Source organism: Mustela lutreola, chromosome 5 (assembly GCF_030435805.1).
Source record: "Mustela lutreola isolate mMusLut2 chromosome 5, mMusLut2.pri, whole genome shotgun sequence".
Lineage (NCBI taxonomy): Eukaryota > Metazoa > Chordata > Mammalia > Carnivora > Mustelidae > Mustela > Mustela lutreola.
The window spans coordinates 139,997,770-140,016,617 of NC_081294.1; the positions used below are offsets into that span (position 1 = coordinate 139,997,770).

An 18,848-nucleotide genomic window follows, 5' to 3' on the forward strand; every position below is an offset into this window, starting at 1 on the left:
TCTACTGCTCTACTGTTTATACATCCATTTGGCACTAATTTCCTCCATTGTTCTCATCTTCAACAACCTTACGAACCTACATATTCATGTTCCCATTTTAAAAGATGAAGAAATAGAGTCTGGAAGAGTACGTGACTTGCTTATAATCAGGGAATGAAGAAATGTCACAGCCAGAGATGAACCCAGGTTTTCTGACTTTAGATCCAGAGCTTTTTTCCCCTGTAAGCTGTCAATTTTATTCCTCTTTATAAAAATAAAATATTGTTGTCTTCTTTAAAGATATCTTTTCTAAAAGTCCAAAAGAAGGCTCAGAGATTAAAGATAACTAAGCACACTAACCACCCATGTTCCTAGTATTACCTGGGTGAAGAAAGGAGTGACTCTGATTTCTGGGCTTCTAGAAGTTGCTGGAGCTGGTTTTGCAATGTGACGCGTTCCATTGTCTGTCTAGGAAAAACAAATGGAGCCGTGTGAGCTCTTGATACATGGCCACTACTATAAATGAGTACTTACAAACTTTTTCGTGATTATTTGCAATAAATTGCAACAAATCCCGAAGCCTCACACATGTGCGTATTTTTCATTTTGCAGTGCAGGTATTTTCCTAAGGATACTATCAAGTACCCAAAAGGAGGCTTTTTATTCAAATTAGAAAAAACTGGAAGTAACCTAAATGCTCATCAACAAGACTAAGTGAATAATTTAGTTATTTCCATAAGGGCAACTACTAAAATTGAGAATATCTTTCAGTATCAATGACATAGAAAATGTTTCCCTAATATATGTGTATATATAAAGTACACACACACACAAAGTATAAAAGTATGTACATAAAGTAAAAAAGAAAGTTACAAAACACTGTCGTGTAATCCCATTTTTAAGAAATCTCTCTATATAACATATATAAATATATTACTTATAATGTATATGCTTATATATATTATTTACTCTTTCTGAATTGTTTAAATCTTTAAAGTAATTGAATTAATTTAGTGATCAGAAAAGAGCAAAATAAAACAACACAACTATTTCCATATTGGTATTTTCCTACATGAAGAGAAACATGATATGGCAACATGCATTTTATTCTGGAAATAAGAGCATATGAATGAGAACGTGTTTTAAATTTAGGAAAATCAGTTAAAAGCCATAGGTTACAGAAACTGCAATCTGTTTAGAAAGCATACTACTTGAGAACTTGAGAAAAATAAACCCAACTGATTCTGACTCCCAAAGAAGAGCACTATTTACTAAACTCTAGTGTTAGTGTGGTGACCTCCCCACTCCCTGTGAGATGTCTATTACATTCTAATCCCTAGAAGGTGGGACTATGTTACCTTTTGTGGCAAAAGGGAATTAGCGTTGAGACAGAATCAAGATTATTTACAGGCTGACAGGTAAACAGGGAGATTATCCTGGACTATTATTAAGGGTTATCTAATCTAGTCACGAATCTTTAACAGCAAGGAGGAGGTAGAAGATGAGGTCAGAGCCACTCAAAGTGTAAAGACTTGATCTGTGGTTGCTGGCTCTGCCCATGAAGGAAGGGGTCATGAGTCAAGGAATGCAGTGACCTCTAGGGACTGGCAATGACCCTTTGCTGCCAGCCAGCAAAAAAGGGGACCTCGGTCCTACAATCACAAGGAACTGATTCTGCAACCAGACCCATCCTAGAGCCTCCAGAAAGGAATGTGGCCTGTGGACACCTCGATTTTAATCTGGAGACCCATTCTGGTCTTTGGACCTGTAGAGCTGTAAGATGATTTGTGTTGTTTTAAGCCATTAGGTGTATTGTGATTTGTTACGGGAACAGAAAACTAATACAATTAGCATAAAAAATGGTAGTCCCTCTCATGAACCAGAACATGGAACTAAATGAATGAGCTGCAAGTGTTTTATGTGGGTTTTTTGTTTTTGTTTTTGAGAAAGAAAGAGTGCAAGCACATACACACAAGCAGGTGAGGTGGGGTAGGGGCAGAGGGAGAGAGAATCTTAAGCAGGTTCCGTGCCAGTGAAAGCCCAAAAATGGGCTTGATGTCATGACTCTGAAATTATAACCTGAGCCTAAACCAAGAGTTGGACACCACTGAGCCACCCAGGTTCCCCGAGTTCTAAGTGTTCTTAAAATGACTGCTTGACCTTAGATCCAAGCTTGAGAAAGCCCAGTGCTCTCCTTGCCAAGTGTCACTGCACATATTCAACAGCCATTGGCCACCTAAATCTAATTCTGTGAGATCAGACTGGGATGACACCCTTCCAACTCCCCAAGCATCCTGTTTTTCAGACATGGTTAGTCTTAGTCCTAACATTTCATCCCTAAGATAAGAAACATCTATAATTTCAATTTGCCTCATTCATTCTGTGACTCACCTACTTTTCCCTAAAGGTCAGATAATAAATATTTTAGGCTTGTGAGTCATACGGTCTGTGTCAAAACTACTCAACTCTGCTTTTCTAGCATGAGATCAACACTACATAGTAAGTAAATGAATGTGTATGTGGCTGGGTTCCAATAAAACTTTACTTACAAAAACAGACAGTGGGCTGGATTTGGCCCGTAGTCTACAGTTGGTTAACCCTTAGTCTAAAGAAAGAAAAAAAAACAAAAGTACCTAAGAACATTCTACTTTCCCCACTTTGCAAGCTGGTATTGCAAGTCAAGTTTTTTAAGAACAATAGCAAGGGGCTAAAGTGGACGGAGCAAGATTACGGTCTACTCTTAGAGGATTTGTTAGGTGTCAAAGTGAATTATGGTATAGTTAAGAAAACTATTTGGGGGTGATTGGGTTGACTGATGGTTGAAATTCCAGGTATGAATGGGAAAAAAAAAAAAAAAGAGGACTCTACTCTCTAGATTCTAAAGAAGCCCTCAGCAAGGACTGCCCAGTTTTAAATACATAATCATGTGAAATATTAATATATAAAAGTTTATGAAACATGAGAACATATATGGACATATGCTATGCTGGGACCATTGTGAACCAAGCCACAACAGCTGGGAAGTTAAAATGGCAGAAATCTATTGTCTCACAGTTCTAGAGGCTGCAAATCTGAGTCCAAGGGTTTGGCAGTGCTGGTGTCCTCTGAGGGCTGAGATGGAGGCTGTTCCCTGATTCTCTTCTTGTTTCTGATGGTTTGCTGGAGATCTTTGGCTTGTAGATTCATCACTCTGACAACTGACCTCATGCTCACATGATGTTCTCCCTGTGTGTGTCTGCCTCCATAGCTAAATTCCTCCCCCTTTTTTTCAAAGATTGATTGATTGATTGATTGATTGATTTGAGAGAGAGTGAGAGAGATCACAGAGTGAGAGGGAGAGGGACAAGCAGACTTGCCGCTGAGCGGAGAGCCTGACATGGGGCTCAATCCTAGAACCCTGAGATCATGATTTGAGTCAAAGGCAGATGCTTCAGTGATACAGCACCCCCATGCATCCCTAAATTTCCCCTTTGCATGACAATGCCAGTGATACTGGATTTGGGCACACCCTCATGACCTCATTTTAACTTGACTCCTTCTGTAAAGACCCCATCTCCAAATAAGCGGATATTCTGAGGTACGAGGGATTAGGACTCTACTCTATTTTTTCAGGGTCAGGGGGGATGGCATAATTCAACCTGTAATATCTAGGCTTGTACATCAGGATTTCTAACAGAGCTGAAGGTTGTCACTTTTTAAATAGCAATTACATTTATTCACTGCAAAGAGTTAGTAAAGATATTCTGGTAGGAAAAGGCACTCCGGACCGTCTCCAACTCAGAATTTTGGACTGGAAAAACTCATGGTTCTCATCCCTCCTCCTGCACTTTTTGGCGCTGATGGGGGTGGGGGAGCCCTGGAGCCTAAAAAGCACAGGCTATGGTGGCCATACTCAGTGGACTTCACTGTTAACTTCTAGTTCTGCCCATCTCACTGAGGCATACAGTAAGTAAAAGACCGGGGTCTGCAGCCTAACCTCTCATATTTTATCTTGTCACTGGCCTAACCGTAACTGTCTGCAGCATTCAGCCTCGGAGACAACGGAAGAGCTGTTATCTATTAGTGTACATGTGCATTTTATTCTGGGCCCATCAACAGAGAGGACAGCCAAGACCCTGACCTTGAAGAGTTCACCAGTAAAGAGTTATAGCTCATGAACAGCTCACAGATTCCATGATACAGGGCTGAGGAGAATGTTTTGAGATCTTTCCTCTGAGTATGAATCTTAGGGGAAAAGAAACAAAACCATTCTATTGGACTGTTTTAAAGTTCCTCTGAATGGATATGTCCATACACTTCCCGGTGGGGAGGGATGTTTCTACAACATTTCTGGAAGGGTATTAGGCAATATCTATGCACAGTTTAAATACACATGCCCTGTGTTTTAGCAATTCGCGTTCTAGGAACTTAACCTTAGAACTACTTACACATGCACGTAAAAATATATGTACGAGTATGATTGCTATGGAAAGGCAACTTACTGAGTTGTGAGTTTGTATCTGCCCTTCAGTTGCTCTAAGTCCTTGGAGCTCATTTAATGCACCTGCCCCAGGGGGAGTTTTGTGTTTTATTTAATATTTAATATTTAATTAATTTTTAATTTTTAAACCTTATTTGTATCTAGTAAAATCCTAACCAGCTCATTAAAGTGCATATTCTAGTAGGGGAAGGGTCGGGGTGGGGACAGAGACTTGGCCTCTGGGGCAAGAGGACGGAAGTAGACAGAGGAAGGTTTGTCCCAGCTTAGAGAAGAGCCGGAGGGTGTAGGGACTTGTCATACTGCTGCATGATCAGAGAAGGCCCCCCACCATCACAGGTCTCTTTTCAAGAGGAAAAAGAGTATTTTTACTTTTATTTTTAAATTTTTAAAGATTCTGTTTATTTACTCGAGAGAGAGAGAGAGAGCATGAGAGAGATCATGAGCAGGGGAGAGGGGTAGAGGGAGAAGCGGACTCCTGGGATCATGACCTGAGCTGAAGGCAGACACTTAACTGACTGAGCCACCCAGGTGCCCAATAAAGAATATATTTTAAAATAATTTAAAACACTCACTATTTTGCCTCTAAAGTCTAATTTTTGGGGTGTATTCTCATAATCTGTCTACATGACTTGGAATACCGACTGGCATCGCTGGTGAATCCCTCCTCATCATGGCAACTGTACTTTGGCTGGTATGTTTGCCAAGGGCTGACCTTAGAGCTCCCAGAAGGTGTCAGCTCCTTGATTCTTTGGACTCCTAGTGACCTGCCTGATGGCTTCTCCTCTGTCCCCCTGTTGTCAGGCGTATCATAACAACCTCCCAGAAATGCTCCCTGACCTCTCTGTAGGCAACGGCTACCAGTTTGATAATCTCATCAAGAACAGAATGGACTCCGTCGAGACCAAGACAGAACATCACGCTGACCAAATGCTATTTTACATCCCGAGGACTCATGAATCATGAATTTACTGGTGATGGTTGTTGGATGATTTCCCCCAATATACATTTTTCATTAGAAAACCTGGGAAACTGGCCCATGCCTTCCCTCCCCCCCTTTCTCTCAGGCTTCTTATGATTTCCTAGAATGTAAAGGACAGAAGTTTGGGGAGGATTCATGTGTGTGCTTAAGTCATGGGGCCATGAGCTGTGCACATGGAGAGAGACTGTCTCATTCAACTCAGAGTCCACACACATGCAACAGACCTACTAATTGCAGCCAGCCTGGGAGGAGCTGGCTGTGAGGGGCAGAGCCGTCTCACTCCCCACTCACAGTGTGTGCTCAGCACTTTCTTCTTGGGGGACCAGCCTATTCCCATTGCATGGATGCTGCCTGGCAGGACTTGGGATGAAAGAGGAAGACAAGACAGGCTGAAGGCTAGGGATTCTCTAGACAACTGGCATGAGGGCAGCTCACCAGGGCAGCAGGCTCAAATTCAAACCTTAGCCCGGTGAGGACCAGCCCACTCAGTTCACAGGGAAAGGATGGGCCACTTACTCCTTCAGCTGTTTGGTTAGCTTCACCACCTGAGACGCCAGCGACATGCAGGTCTCCACCACCACCAGGTATCGGGAGCACAGCGTGTGCCCATGGCGCTCGGCACTCTGGGACGGCTTTTCCCCTGCGTGGTTCTGCATGGTGACATTTGCTCCATATTCAACCAATGTCTGTGGGAACATGCAGAGGCATGGGATTGTTATGAGACCTCCCCAGCAACCTTTTGTACGGATGGGAAGAGAAAGGTGAGTGGAACATTTCCAGCCAGTCCAATACCAGTTACCAGAACCCATGGCAGGGTGTGGAAGGGGGCAAATGGTATCACCACATACAGAAGAAAGCCTCTGGGGAGCTTGTAGGAGTTGGTATCAGATACCTGCCTCAGAGCCCACACACATGCAACAGACCCCGTCCTACCAATGGCACCCAGCCTGGGGGGAGCTGGCTGTGAGGGGCAGAGCCGGCTGCTGTCCTGAGAGGGCTGTCTCCCCAGCAGGCAGTGGCTAGGTGGGCTGATTTGTCCCTTTCAGTAGGTGGGCCCATAAAGTTGGGGACAGCTGTGAGAAGACAGTGGGATGGATTTTGTTTACCTGTTCCTATTTGCTCGGAAAGCTTATGCAGTCTGTCGCTGAGCCCACCCCGCCAGTAATAAAAAAGGAACTTTAGAGAAATGACCTGTAGGGGCTGTGGGGGGAGGAGCCTGCACTCCCACCGTATGTCTGGCAAGGATATGACCCAGGAATTGAGGAGACATCGTAGAAGGGGGCTTGGGGTGAGCTTGCTATCACCCAACTACGGAAGGAGAGGGTTCTCCAGCAGCAAGAGTAGTGGGGGTGACAGGTGGAGGGGACTGTGTGGGAGGAGGAGGATGTGAAGCCAGGGTGAGAGTTCCCAGGTCAGGTATCAGAGGGGAGGCTCCAGAGAGCTCCCTAAAGACCTCACCCATTATCACACCAGCAGAGAGTCAGCACAGAAGCCTGCCACAGAGGACATTAGTGGCCCACCACAGTGAGCCAGAGAAGCCATGACAGCTTTCACAGACCGTGCCATGACCTTTGCCAGGTAAGCAAAGAGGCAGGTAACTTTTCTCCCCACCCTCCTCATCTCCAACACTGTGCCCAGCAGAGGGAAGGGAAACGGGGCTCAGGTGAGGTGTACAAAGCCAGTCATGCCTCCGTCCTCAGGCTGTGTCCTTTGAACCCTGAGTCTAATCTGGGTTGGAGAGGAGAACACTTTGATTCCGAAGTAACACCGAGATTTTAAACTGGTTTAGAATAAATGTTAAGTCACAAGTAAGCAGAAAGCTATGGAATCTGGCCAAGGCATCGTTAAAAGAAGAGAGACTTAATGGACCATGGCTGACATCATTAATTAAAAAAAAAAATCAAAATTCTTTTCTAGTTATACTGTGGTGACATGAGATGCCACAAAAAGCTGTTATATTATTAATCAGCTACCACAATCTAACAAATCCTTTGACACTATCAAGATGAGACCGACCTCTGGGTTTATATTAGTAAAAGGTACTGTTGCTCCCAAAATTAACCCTTGAGATTTTTAAATTCCTAGATTTTGCTCAAACTCAGAAGTCACAAGGGGCTTCATCTCCTTCTGGTTTATAGCCACTCACCATGAAAGTCCAAGTTACTCCTTATGGGAGTGGCACTGCAGATCACTTCAGCCCAGAGCTCCCAGGGCCTCCCCAGAATGTCTCTGTCAACACTCACTCCCTTGACTCTGGCCTCTGCCATCTTCCTCCCAGAGTTTCCTAGACTCGGTCTCTGCCTCCCCTCAAAAGGGCCCTTGGTCGCCTCCTGTTCTGCCCTCAGTCTCTCCGTGTCTGTCCTTTTTTTAAAAATCTCACACCCAGCGGATAGACCCGCTTCCAAGATCATCCAAGTTTCCACAGGCACCGTATCGACTGCCAAAAACATCATTTGTGTTAAGTGGAGAGATGAATGGCCCAAAAGCACAGACAGCCTCTCTTCGCATATAAAAGGAAAATAACCGAAATCTCAAACAGAATTAGTGCTATCAGCTGGTTTTCTTTGGCTTTCAGTCACTTATTAGCTGATTAAAAAAAAAAAAAGAGTTTAAGACTATTAAATATTAGAGTGTTTTGTTAAATGGAAAAAAATTGAAGTTTTCGGTTATGTTCAATTATTTTTCCTCCACAAAAAGTCACGCTACTTCTTTCATCTTTTGTAGATCCTGGTAACAATTTAAATTTCTCTTTTCTCTCGGCCCTGAGTTCTCATCACTGCTTTTACAACATCGTGCCTTAAATGAAAAGATGCACACGTTGCCAGCATTAGTGGGGAAATTTCCAGAAACGTGGAATATTTCCTATCAACTTCGTTCTCCAAAGGGCAGACGCTCTAGGGAGCGTTCTGCTATTACCTCTGCTTTTTGCTTTTATTAGTCTCTTGCCTTCCATGCCTGCAGCTTTTCCAGATCCTCTCCAGTCTCTTCTACCTTTCTAAGCAACCGGTTCTCACTGCCCGATTTTCTTTTTTGGATACAATCTACTTTGCACATAGTAGGATATCAGTAAACCCCTGTTAAATCAGCACGCTGCGTTGCAATAAAAGAAATACCATATAGTAAGGCAACAAGAGATGCTGTTTTCTTAGAGTTGCTGTATACACATAGCTTATTCTGAACTGCATGAACTCCATGAGATAAATCAAATTCCAGGCCAAATCTAAACAAACTTCATTTCTGATGTATATAGCCTTTCCTTCCCTCACACGGTCACACTCCTCTTGCTCCCCCTCCTTCTCGTTGGTCACCTTCCCTCTTTGCTCTGTCACTTAGGGCCTTAACATTTTTTGAAGTCAAGGGATCTACCTGGTTTTTATAGTCACATGTGCCTCAAACTCCTGAGGACCCTCAATGGGCTTTCAGGCACATGCTATTACGATGGCGGCACTGGATTTGGCTCGGCTTCGTGCACCAAAGCAGCCCCTGGCAGGCAGGGGCTGAACCTCCTCCACCCTTCCGTGGCTCCCCGTCCCTACCCTCTTGCACACACAGACTATGGTAACACCTGTGAGGCAAGTAGGCATAAAGGGGGAGGCCACCTGAGGCTGTTGGGTGGAGAGGCTGGCCACCCTGCCTAGCCTGCCCATGGAATGAGGGGAGCAATGGTAATATCTGAGGCCTCCCTGTTTTTAGTTCTGGGGCTTTCTGAAGGCATTCGAGAAGCTCCACCCTACCCCACAGAAAGGGGGAAATCACAGCCCTCCATCTCTGATCTCTTTTGACATACTGCAACACTCAACAGGAAACCCATAGGGCTCTTTAGGTTGATGTTTCTGTGAGTTTCTGGAAAAATGAACCTATCAGTGTAATTCCTTATGATCTACTACAACAGAAAAAGCTGACTTAATCCACACATGTCTTCCAGTAAACAATATTTCTGTGTTTTAGTTTCATGACTTGATAAACTCATTTGTCTCCTCAAAGCAACTGGCCCATGTACCTGGATGCACCCAAGGAAGCCATGCTGGGAGGCTACGTGGACGGCGCTGTTACCATCTTGGTCCACTTCATCCAGGGAGATGCCCTGTTCTTGCATAAACTGAAGAAGCCAAAGAAGAATTTTTTCCTGCAAACACAAAGACAGTGGCAATTAATGGACTATCATGCAGCAAGTCTGAAATAAACTCAGAGGAAAACAAAACTCTGACGTAGGAAGCTTGCATAGAACCAGGTTTATCTTAATAGCAGAAAATACCATTCCTCCTGAACTGAAAATCCATGCATCTCTCTGACTCAAAGTCCATGAAGGAGGAAAGCCCAGAGAATTTTAAGAGTGGGAAGTTCTGTCAGAACTGGTCTTGGTTTACTTAGTTATTCTTTAGATGTACAGTTGGTTTGTAGAACATTTGAGTACTTGTTCCAAGTGACACAGCTAGACAGGTGGAAAGCGGGAATCTAAGTCTTTCAAGGCCAAGGCAATTTTTGCTCCTTTGTTGTCCTGTCTTTAGGGTCCAGGAATATTATTATAAAACTTCAGGCATAAGAGAACCAGCTTCTCCTTTGAAGTTGATGATGCTTCAACCATGCCTTGGTGATCCTAGACCTCCTGCAGTCAATAGGCTGACAGAGCTTAAGTGACTATGAGATAACCCCACCAAGAGAAAACCTGGACCCTCCTGACTTCTCTGACTAGATGTCGGTGGGGTTTGAAAGGTAAAGTGTTCCCTTATTCCCTGCCAAATGGAGGGCATCCGATGATCTGAACGCAACCTTTCAAGAGCAAAGACATAGTGTGCTCAGCGTGTTGTCAAAATCCGTTTGCGTTCTACCCACTGTGTATTTTGTGGTATTTTCATGTTATGTTTGGCCTCAGGAGAAAGCAGGGGGATGGGATTTCACTGTTTTAAAATAGATGAATTAAGTATAATGTTAAAAAAACACGAGAGTGGTAAAAACAACAGCATGAAGTTCAGTGAGTGGAATTTGACATTTAAAAAGATGATCGTGTGTTTGAAATAGCCTTGAACCTCTCCTTTGCCTTGTAAAGGTTTTTTTCTTTTTTTCCAGTTACTTGCTTGGACTGGTCATGAACTTTTATACTTTTCTGGATTAGATTTGCCTTCACCTTCTGAACATGCCAACTAATCTGCTTAAGGAATGTTGGATAAAAACAGCCAACTCCTTTCATGGTTCGCCCTTTGTGGGGGGAGCCAGGCACTGTTTACAAAGGAGGCGTTGGCAACATCAGGGACAGAACGAACATTCGCACCACACTCTTTCAAGGGGAGTGAGGAGGGAGTAAGACCCCCCAAAGAACAAGAAGGGTAACATGCAGTCAATGCCTATTACCTACCAAGAAGGCACCCAGGGAACACAGGGTGAGTGCAAAAGCAGACCCTGCAGAACATGAAACCCTCAAAGTCCCTGAAGAATGAGGTGGGGCAAAGCCTGGAGGCCTGGGACTGGGACTCTGGATCAGGGTATGCTGATGTGCTTGTCCTCTTCTTCGGAGGCAAACCTGGGAAAGTTGGGGCTGATATTTGGACCAGAGTGGGTGGTGATGTATCCTATGTTCAAGGCAGACAACTTTCTTTTGGTTTCCTAATTGGGAAGGGGAAAATGGTATGACTTTGACTTGGAACCAGATGATTCTACCATGGGATCTTAACTCCTTAAAAGATCTGGGTGAGTGGATGTTTCTTTGGATGAAAAACACAACCTATTGGTTTGAAGCCAATGGAGAAGATCTGGAAACAGCAAGAGGGTGGGTTGCCGTGACCCAACGGGTGACAAGGACAGCCCTGCCATCTCAGTGGGTCGTTCTCAAGCCTGTGGTGACTTGGCTTGCTCTCTGATATTAATCATGGAATCCTAAAATTGCAGAGTAGGGGAGACTTGAGGGAATTATCCAATTCAAACACCCTTGTTTTACAAATCAGAAAGCCAAAGAAGACAAGTATGTGTTCTCTGATGTCCTAGCTAGAAATATTCCATATGTAACTGCTTGCAGGCATATTTTTACCTTTTTCAGACTCAATTCATATCATAGTGAATAAGGCTGTTTCACCTGAAAAGAAAATGACCTTTACTATTATTCACAGTGTGTTGACTTCTAGTCACAAGGTTGTAGGAAATAGAATACTACATTTTGTAAGACTAGGAATTTTCTCTTTGTCAACATATGGAGAAGAATCTAGAGACCTGGACTTTGCAGGGGCTTGAAAATCTGGGCAAACAGGCCAAGGTCTGTGTGAGGCCAAGAGCTGCTTTGGCTTGCGACAGTCCTCCAAGTCAGGTTCAGTCCGGATTGCTCAATAACCTGCCTTCTTTTCTTCTGAAGGCATGAAAAGCTCTTCTGGTAATTAAGGATCTTACCCAACTCATTATGCGACACTTATATAAAGGAAGAACTGTTATTCTACTGTTCCATACAGGCACATCTTTGCTGAGCCCCTCATAATCAGTTTTGCGTTCCGTAGCGGGCAATTTAATAAGAGAAGTAGTCAGCCTGTTCACTGATAAACCTCACAGAAACCAAAGATCTAGAATTCCTGGGTTCTGGTAAGAGCATACGTAGCATCCACTCTCAGATAAATGAGGCTTTCTGCTCTGATTCTGGAGAATGTGCCAGCAGAAATCGACGGTCCTATAATTCAGACAGCGACTTATTTGAGAACTACCTAGAAAGGAGAACAAACAGAACTATCTTCTCCAACTAGGAAGGGCCTTATGAATGCATATATGTAATATATATATATATATATATATATTATATATATGCAGTGAGGTCTACCTCTCTCCTTAGACATCCAGCACTCTCTTCCTGGGCTTGTATGTGCACGCACGCGTGTACATCAGGAAGATGCTCAGTGGACAATGTAATTCCTGACTTTCATCTTCCCTTACGTGTTGCTTTCAGAGAACATCTGATGCAGTCACGTGGCGGGAGAAGCCCTTCTGTGTTAGCTCTGTTTAACAGAATGCCTCTCTAGCTTACCATTCTACCCATCGACCCATACACTTACTGATACCTTCAGTGTTCCTCTCTTGACTATAAACTTCCCTCATGTCCTGGTTTCCTCTCCGGGGGATATTCTGCTCTTTGGGGAACCTGCTTTATTGGTGTTATTTTGTGTGTTCTTAAAGGCATTGCAGTTTGTTTAATGAGACAATTAATATAGGAAAATGAGATTTTCTGGATAAAGTCTAATAAAAACGTAACAGAAAAGGGGGCCCGAGGTTTATTACTGGCATCAATAGTCTCTACAGTTTTCGTTACAACCGTTAAGTCCTAAAGGAGGCAGCTTTTTCTGCAATCGTATATCATAAAATCCAATACACCATCAATGATATGATTCGGTCTGGTTTTTTAGATGGCAAAGTATAGAAAAGTGGCCAGCCATAATTTCATGATGTCCTTTATTATAAGATAAAGGTAGACTCCAGAGATAGTAAAATATGAAGAAAAAAAAGTATATCAAAGTATTTCTTAAATTGGTTAAGGCCTAAATATTTTTTGCCAAATTTCCCTTACGCTTTACTTATGGTGAAGTAAGTAAATTCAACAATCCTGATATCAATAAAAATGGGAAATTGGGAGACATCCAATAATCCTAAGAACCAATATTTATATCTACTACGTGCCAGTAAGGGCAATGTTTCATGTGGTTTTTTTCCACTTAGTCCCCGGAGCTGCCCAGTGAAGAAGGTTCTTTTATCTCCATGTTAGAGATGAGGAAAGTGAGGTGCAGAAAGAGCTTTTCTTCTTTAAAAAAAATATAAAAATAGAGGGTATGTGCTTTGGTGAGTGCTGTGAAGTGTGTAAACCTGGCGATTCACAGACCTGTACCCCTGGGGATAAAAATATATGTTCATAAAAAATAAAAAATTAAAAAAAATAAAAATAAAAATAAATGTCTCCAAGGCCACTGAGCTAATAAGTGGTAGGGTTAGGATTTGAACCCAGACACAGAGCTCCTGTTCTCCATGTCTCCACTTGCTATCTACTGAATGTGAATGTCCACAACCTGTTGCTCACTGACCTGTGACCCCTGATTCCATGACAGACACACTCATTCTGCACCCAAAGGGTCCCAGGAAGCACGGTTAACAGCCCATCAGTTGGTGGGTTCGCGGAGCTCAGGGCCACTTAAGCTGTTTCAAAGAGCTGTCCTTGAAGAGCAGATGGATGCCCAGGCTAATCAAAGATTTTTCTATTTTGCTTTCATCTGCAATCACAGCACTGTCTGAATTGTTTATTTGTTTCCCCCCCATGACGGTGAAATAGTGAAGTTAACAAAATATTATCCTTTTGAATCGTGAAAAAACAGTAACACATGGCCTGTGGAAATAACCCTCTTGCTAGCCTGCCTATCACTGTTCATGACTATTTGTAGGAACTGCTAACACTCTTCTTTATTCAGAAAGTGTCCAACCTCTCCCCCCACCTCTCTTTCTCTCTTTTTTTTTTTGGATCTGTATTAGAGCAAACATTTAAAATGGGACAATGCACACAGTGTAGGCAAAGGTGTTGTCGGTATATGCCAAATGCTACCACGGAGTTGTTTCTGTAGCAGGTTCTCCATATCAAAAGTCACAGGGCAGACTCAGGAGCACAACGATCCCCAGGTTTGACACTGCAAATAATAACAGAGCCCACTGAACCAATGTCCAGCGTGGAACTGGCCGAAGCGCCCCCATTCCCCCCTCGAGCAGCTGAGGAGACAGCCTTGCAGGAAGTGGGGACCAGCCCACTGGAACTTTCGTGTTGAAAGCAAACAGCCCCAGTCACACGGCTAGTGACTCTGACTTGAGACACTTCTGTTCCCATTGTTTCGCCAGCAACGTCTCTCTCAAGGGACAGCAAAGCGGGCCGACTGGCGGACATCCCTGCTTTTTCCCCCGATTGCCCCCCACAGCTCTCGCCTTGGCGCTCCCTGTGGCGAGCTCTGCTTTGGACACTGAGGCCATGAAGTAATTGCACCCTCTGAGACTTGACGTGTCACGATGAGGAAAATCAATTCGTATCACCCGAAGATCCATCGCTCCAGGAGACCACTAAAAACTGCTGGCTGCCCCGTGGTACTGGAGTGTTTAAGGTAATTTTTATAAGAAAGAGGACACAAATTGGGAGTCAACGAGAGCCTGCTCTTTAAGAATCCATATGAGGGGCAGAGGGCAAAGAAAGTAAACCGAGAGAGGAATTTTGCTCGGCACTATCCTTTCCAGAGGTATTTACTCAAGAAACAAAACCAGGACACACTCGACTGCCTGCCTGACAGAGGAAAAACTTGCATGTGCTGAATCCATTAGAAAACCATTCGCTAACAGTCTTCCTTGTGAAAATATTAGCCTTGTCCCGGTTCCAAGTTCAGCATCTCGACAGGTTATCTGTTACATAAGTGCCTGCAGTGGCCGCAGGATGGCCGGACGGAAGAGAATTCACGGCTCTGAAGGGCTTCTACGCTTTCCACTTGGGTAGGACTGCTCTCCTAAGGGCGCCGCTGGGCTGGGCTGTTCGCTGCTGGCCTCGAGGTCACGCACAACTCTTATCAGCTTGAAATAACGACCTGGAGCCTGATAACTTGCATGAGGCAAATGTCTGACATGGCTCTTCTACTGGGTCACCCACTTTCGGCTTTTCCTCAAGTCCCTTCTAGCAAGCCACGCCATCACCCAACAGGTTCCAGAAAGGGCACTTGCTCTGGTTCTGTCCCAAGAGCTTCACAATTATGAGAAACCCACCGTGAGAGCTGACCAGAGAAACTGGCACGCATCAAGGAGCATTTCCTGAGACAAAGAAGGTGGGGGGCCCAACTATTTATACTTAGGGTCTCAGAAAGGCAATGTAATCCTCTCCTGCCTCTTTGGCGAGCTCTACCAAAAGAGCAGGTAGCCTTTCCACTGGTATCGAAAATTCCGTGTGAGGCTTTAGATAAACAAAATGAACTCAGGAACATGAAGTAATTATTCAGACAGTCCATGAATAAAGAACGTTCTGTTATTTAGACTGCAAATGACTTATGAAAATTATCAGTGATGACATTCTTCTGGTCATTCGAAAATTCTAGTCTCCTCTTTGCCAGTATAAGCAAAAAAAAAAAAAAAAAAAAAAAAGGCATCCCTCACAAATGCTTATTAACTGTTATGGTTGTTGGTAGAAAATCATGGCTGGGGCTCATGAGGACAGTACACAGAGAAAAACGGAGTGATTCTTTCAAAATAGTTTGACAAATTTTAAATGTTCTTCATGCCTCTTTCTTCATCTCATAAATTTAGTACCAGATACTCCCTTCTTCGATTGAGCTGTGTGTCACAGTGTGTTGTTAGCTAAAATTGTAAAAAAAAAAAAAAAAAAAAAAAAAAAGCCTTCCTCGGCTAGATCGATGACGCTGTAAACAGGCTATACAAATTACCGACACAGGTGGGCACAAGACAGGCTTCAGCTGAGATGTAATCTTTGCTTACCAGGCCTTGGAACATGTGCAAGTCACTTCAATTTCTTTCTTACTCTCATCTAGAGAACAGGTAAAAACAGTAGGCTCCAACAGGGTTTTTTTAAGGGAGAAGTCAGATAATGTACACAAAATCCAATGGCCTGGTGCCTGGCCCATACAGGAAATATTATATATTAATAAATATTATTATACATATAATTATACATATCAATGTACATATATTTATATTATATATTAATGTGTATATTATTATACATGTTATATATGTTTACATATGAAGTTACATGGCAGAGAATAAGCCATCACCTAACTAACATGGACCTCCACTAAAGAAGAGACTGTAGTAATACTCTCCAAGGGTATTTTTTGAACTTGAGATTGTCATGCTCGAAAAAGTATAATCTCTTGTTGACAATACCACAATTTACTGCCACTGGGAAAGGTTATGAAGCCAAAGGGGATACGGTTATATGCATGAGAAGCAATTTTCTTTGCCACAAACAAATATGATTAAATCTATTTTAATCCAGTGCTGACTTTATTTATTTATTTATTTTTTAGACTGAGATTGGCATTTTGTAGTGCCAACTTAAAAAAATATGTATAATTGGGGCGCCTGGGTGGCTCAGTGGGTTAGGCCTCTGCCTTCGGCTCAGGTCATGATCCCCGGGGTCCTGGGATGGAACCCCGCGTTGGGCTCTCTGCTCAGCAGGGAGCCTGCTTCCCTTCCTCTCTCTCTGCCTGCCTCTCTGCCTACTTGTGGTCTCTCTCTATCAAATAAATAAATAAAAATCTTAAAAAAAATGTATAATTTATACTTTTCCTTCTCAAAGGAAGTTACTTTTACTTTTTCTTTTTTTTTTTTTTTAACTCCATACCCTGGACTGTGATCTGTGTACCTCTATTACTCACCCTGGGATTTCCTAGTGTAGGAACTGGTTGTAACTGAGACTCATCTAGTTAGTGTGTTTGTTCAATAGAGAGAGACTTCCTTAATCAACATCTTACTGAAGATTTTCCTTTTACTATTGGGTAAAGAAACTTTACCATTTTCCCTGCTGACAAAAGACAACTATCATATGATCTCCCTGGTATGAGGAAGTGGTGATGCAACATGGGGGCTTAAGGGGGTAGGAGAAGAATAAATGAAACAAGAAGGGATTGGGAGGGAGACAAACCATAAGTGACTCTTAATGTCACAAAACAAACTGAGGGTTGCTGGGGGGAGGGGGGTTGGGAGAAGGGGGTGGGGTTATGGACATTGGGGAGGGTATGTGCTTTGGTGAGTGCTGTGAAGTGTGTAAACCTGGCAATTCACAGACCTGTACCCCTGGGGATAAAAATATATTATATGTTTATAAAAAAATTAAAAAATTAAAAATTAAAAAAAGTTAAATGCATTTATTGTAGGAAACTTGTAAAATCCTGAAAAATACAACAAAGAAGACAAGAGCCATTTCTAATTCCACCCCGAGTAATAACTACGATAAATATGATGGGACATAGTTTTTGGGGGGTTTTGGTTTTTTCAAGTCTTATTACCTATTTCTCTTCTTCTCTCTCTCCAGAATTCGAAGTTTGTACCAAATTATGTGAATGGTTTTGTATCAGACAGTTTAGTATCAGTTTAGTATCCCCATGTTTTCCCATAAAATTCCATAATAGGTATGTAGCTTTGTTATTTATCCATTACATTATTGGGAAATATTTAGGTTGTTTAGAACATGTTTTTCATTGAAAAATATTACAAGGAAATGATGGCTTATAAACCTGATCATTAAAAATTCTTCCTACCTGGCCAAAGCAACCCGCATAATGAATAAGGCTTGGGAAATCCTTCGAACAACTCAGCTCTGCAATGGCTTCTGTTTCACTCACCATCCAACGGACACACTCCAGCTGACCATTCTACATTGGAAAAAAGAAGGAAAGAAAGAAATTCAAGGTCACTGAAGTTTGATAAATACCTCATAGATGGTAACTTTGCCAAGGGAAATTTGCCACGTGAATTTGGGTTCTCGTATTTGGCTTCATTTATTTGCAGTCTATCAAACTGGTCTGTGCTTTTCTATTTTATCTCTGGTCTGTGCTTTTGGCTCAAAATCCGATGGGGAATTTTTACTGAAATGCATCTTCATAACTCTAATCAGCTAGTTTAAAATGACTTTATTGAGGCATAATTTGCATGCTATAAAATATACTCCACTCTTTTAAAGCATATTCTTTGACGAATTTTGACAAATATATATTCTCTTAAATCTGCTCCTCCAATCAAGATAGAGAACATTTCCATTCCCCTCCTTTCCCAAAATCTTTAGGACACTTCTGGTCTTTGCCCTAGGCAACCAGTGATAGGATTTCCATCACAACAGGAGAGAGTACATAGTCTACTGTGTCTCACTTTTGTCACCCAGCATTCATGCCTCTGAGATTCATCCAAGCTTCTTCTTGTATGAAAAGTTTGTTCTTTTTTTTTTTTTTTTTTTAAATTGCTGGTAAGTATTCCCTTGTATGAATATACCAACATTTGTTTATTCATTTGCTCTTAGAATAGGTTTTTACCTTTCATAATTTGAAAGGTTAGGACTCCAAAATCAAAAAAGAGAAAATAACTTTATTATATTGGCTCAAATGCTATGCTATGTTCAAAAAAATCTTTGGTGACTCTATGCCAACACTGGCTTTTTCCTCCTGTGCTGAGATCCCACATTGTACAAACCAGGAAGGCAGCTGTGAAATGTATAACCGAGTCATTAGGACAATGGATTTAAATCCTGAATTCACTACTTAAATTTAAGGCCTTAAATAAGTTGCTTCCCCTCCCTGACACTCAGTTTTCTCATCTGTGAAATGGCAGGGATAGTATTAACTGCTTCATAAAGTAACTGTGAGCAGCAGATGAGACAAAACCTATGAGATAACTCAGCACACAACACTGTTACCTTTTACTAGT

At 42.5% G+C, this 18,848-nt stretch overlaps 1 protein-coding gene across 5 annotated transcripts in view; it reads right to left on the reverse strand.

Moving 5' to 3' along the window:
- The window catches only part of SNCAIP (synuclein alpha interacting protein), a 156,224-nt gene that overhangs the window by 13,641 nt on the left and 123,735 nt on the right, over positions 1-18,848 (reverse strand). For all 5 annotated transcript variants that reach the window (XM_059175749.1, XM_059175751.1, XM_059175752.1 and 2 more), the window contains exons 6-9: positions 17,690-17,803; positions 9,439-9,564; positions 5,955-6,124; positions 361-447 (exon numbers count right to left, since the gene is read on the reverse strand). In XM_059175749.1, the coding sequence (XP_059031732.1) occupies positions 361-447; positions 5,955-6,124; positions 9,439-9,564; positions 17,690-17,803 (497 nt within the window). The remainder of the gene's footprint in view (positions 1-360; positions 448-5,954; positions 6,125-9,438; positions 9,565-17,689; positions 17,804-18,848) is intronic.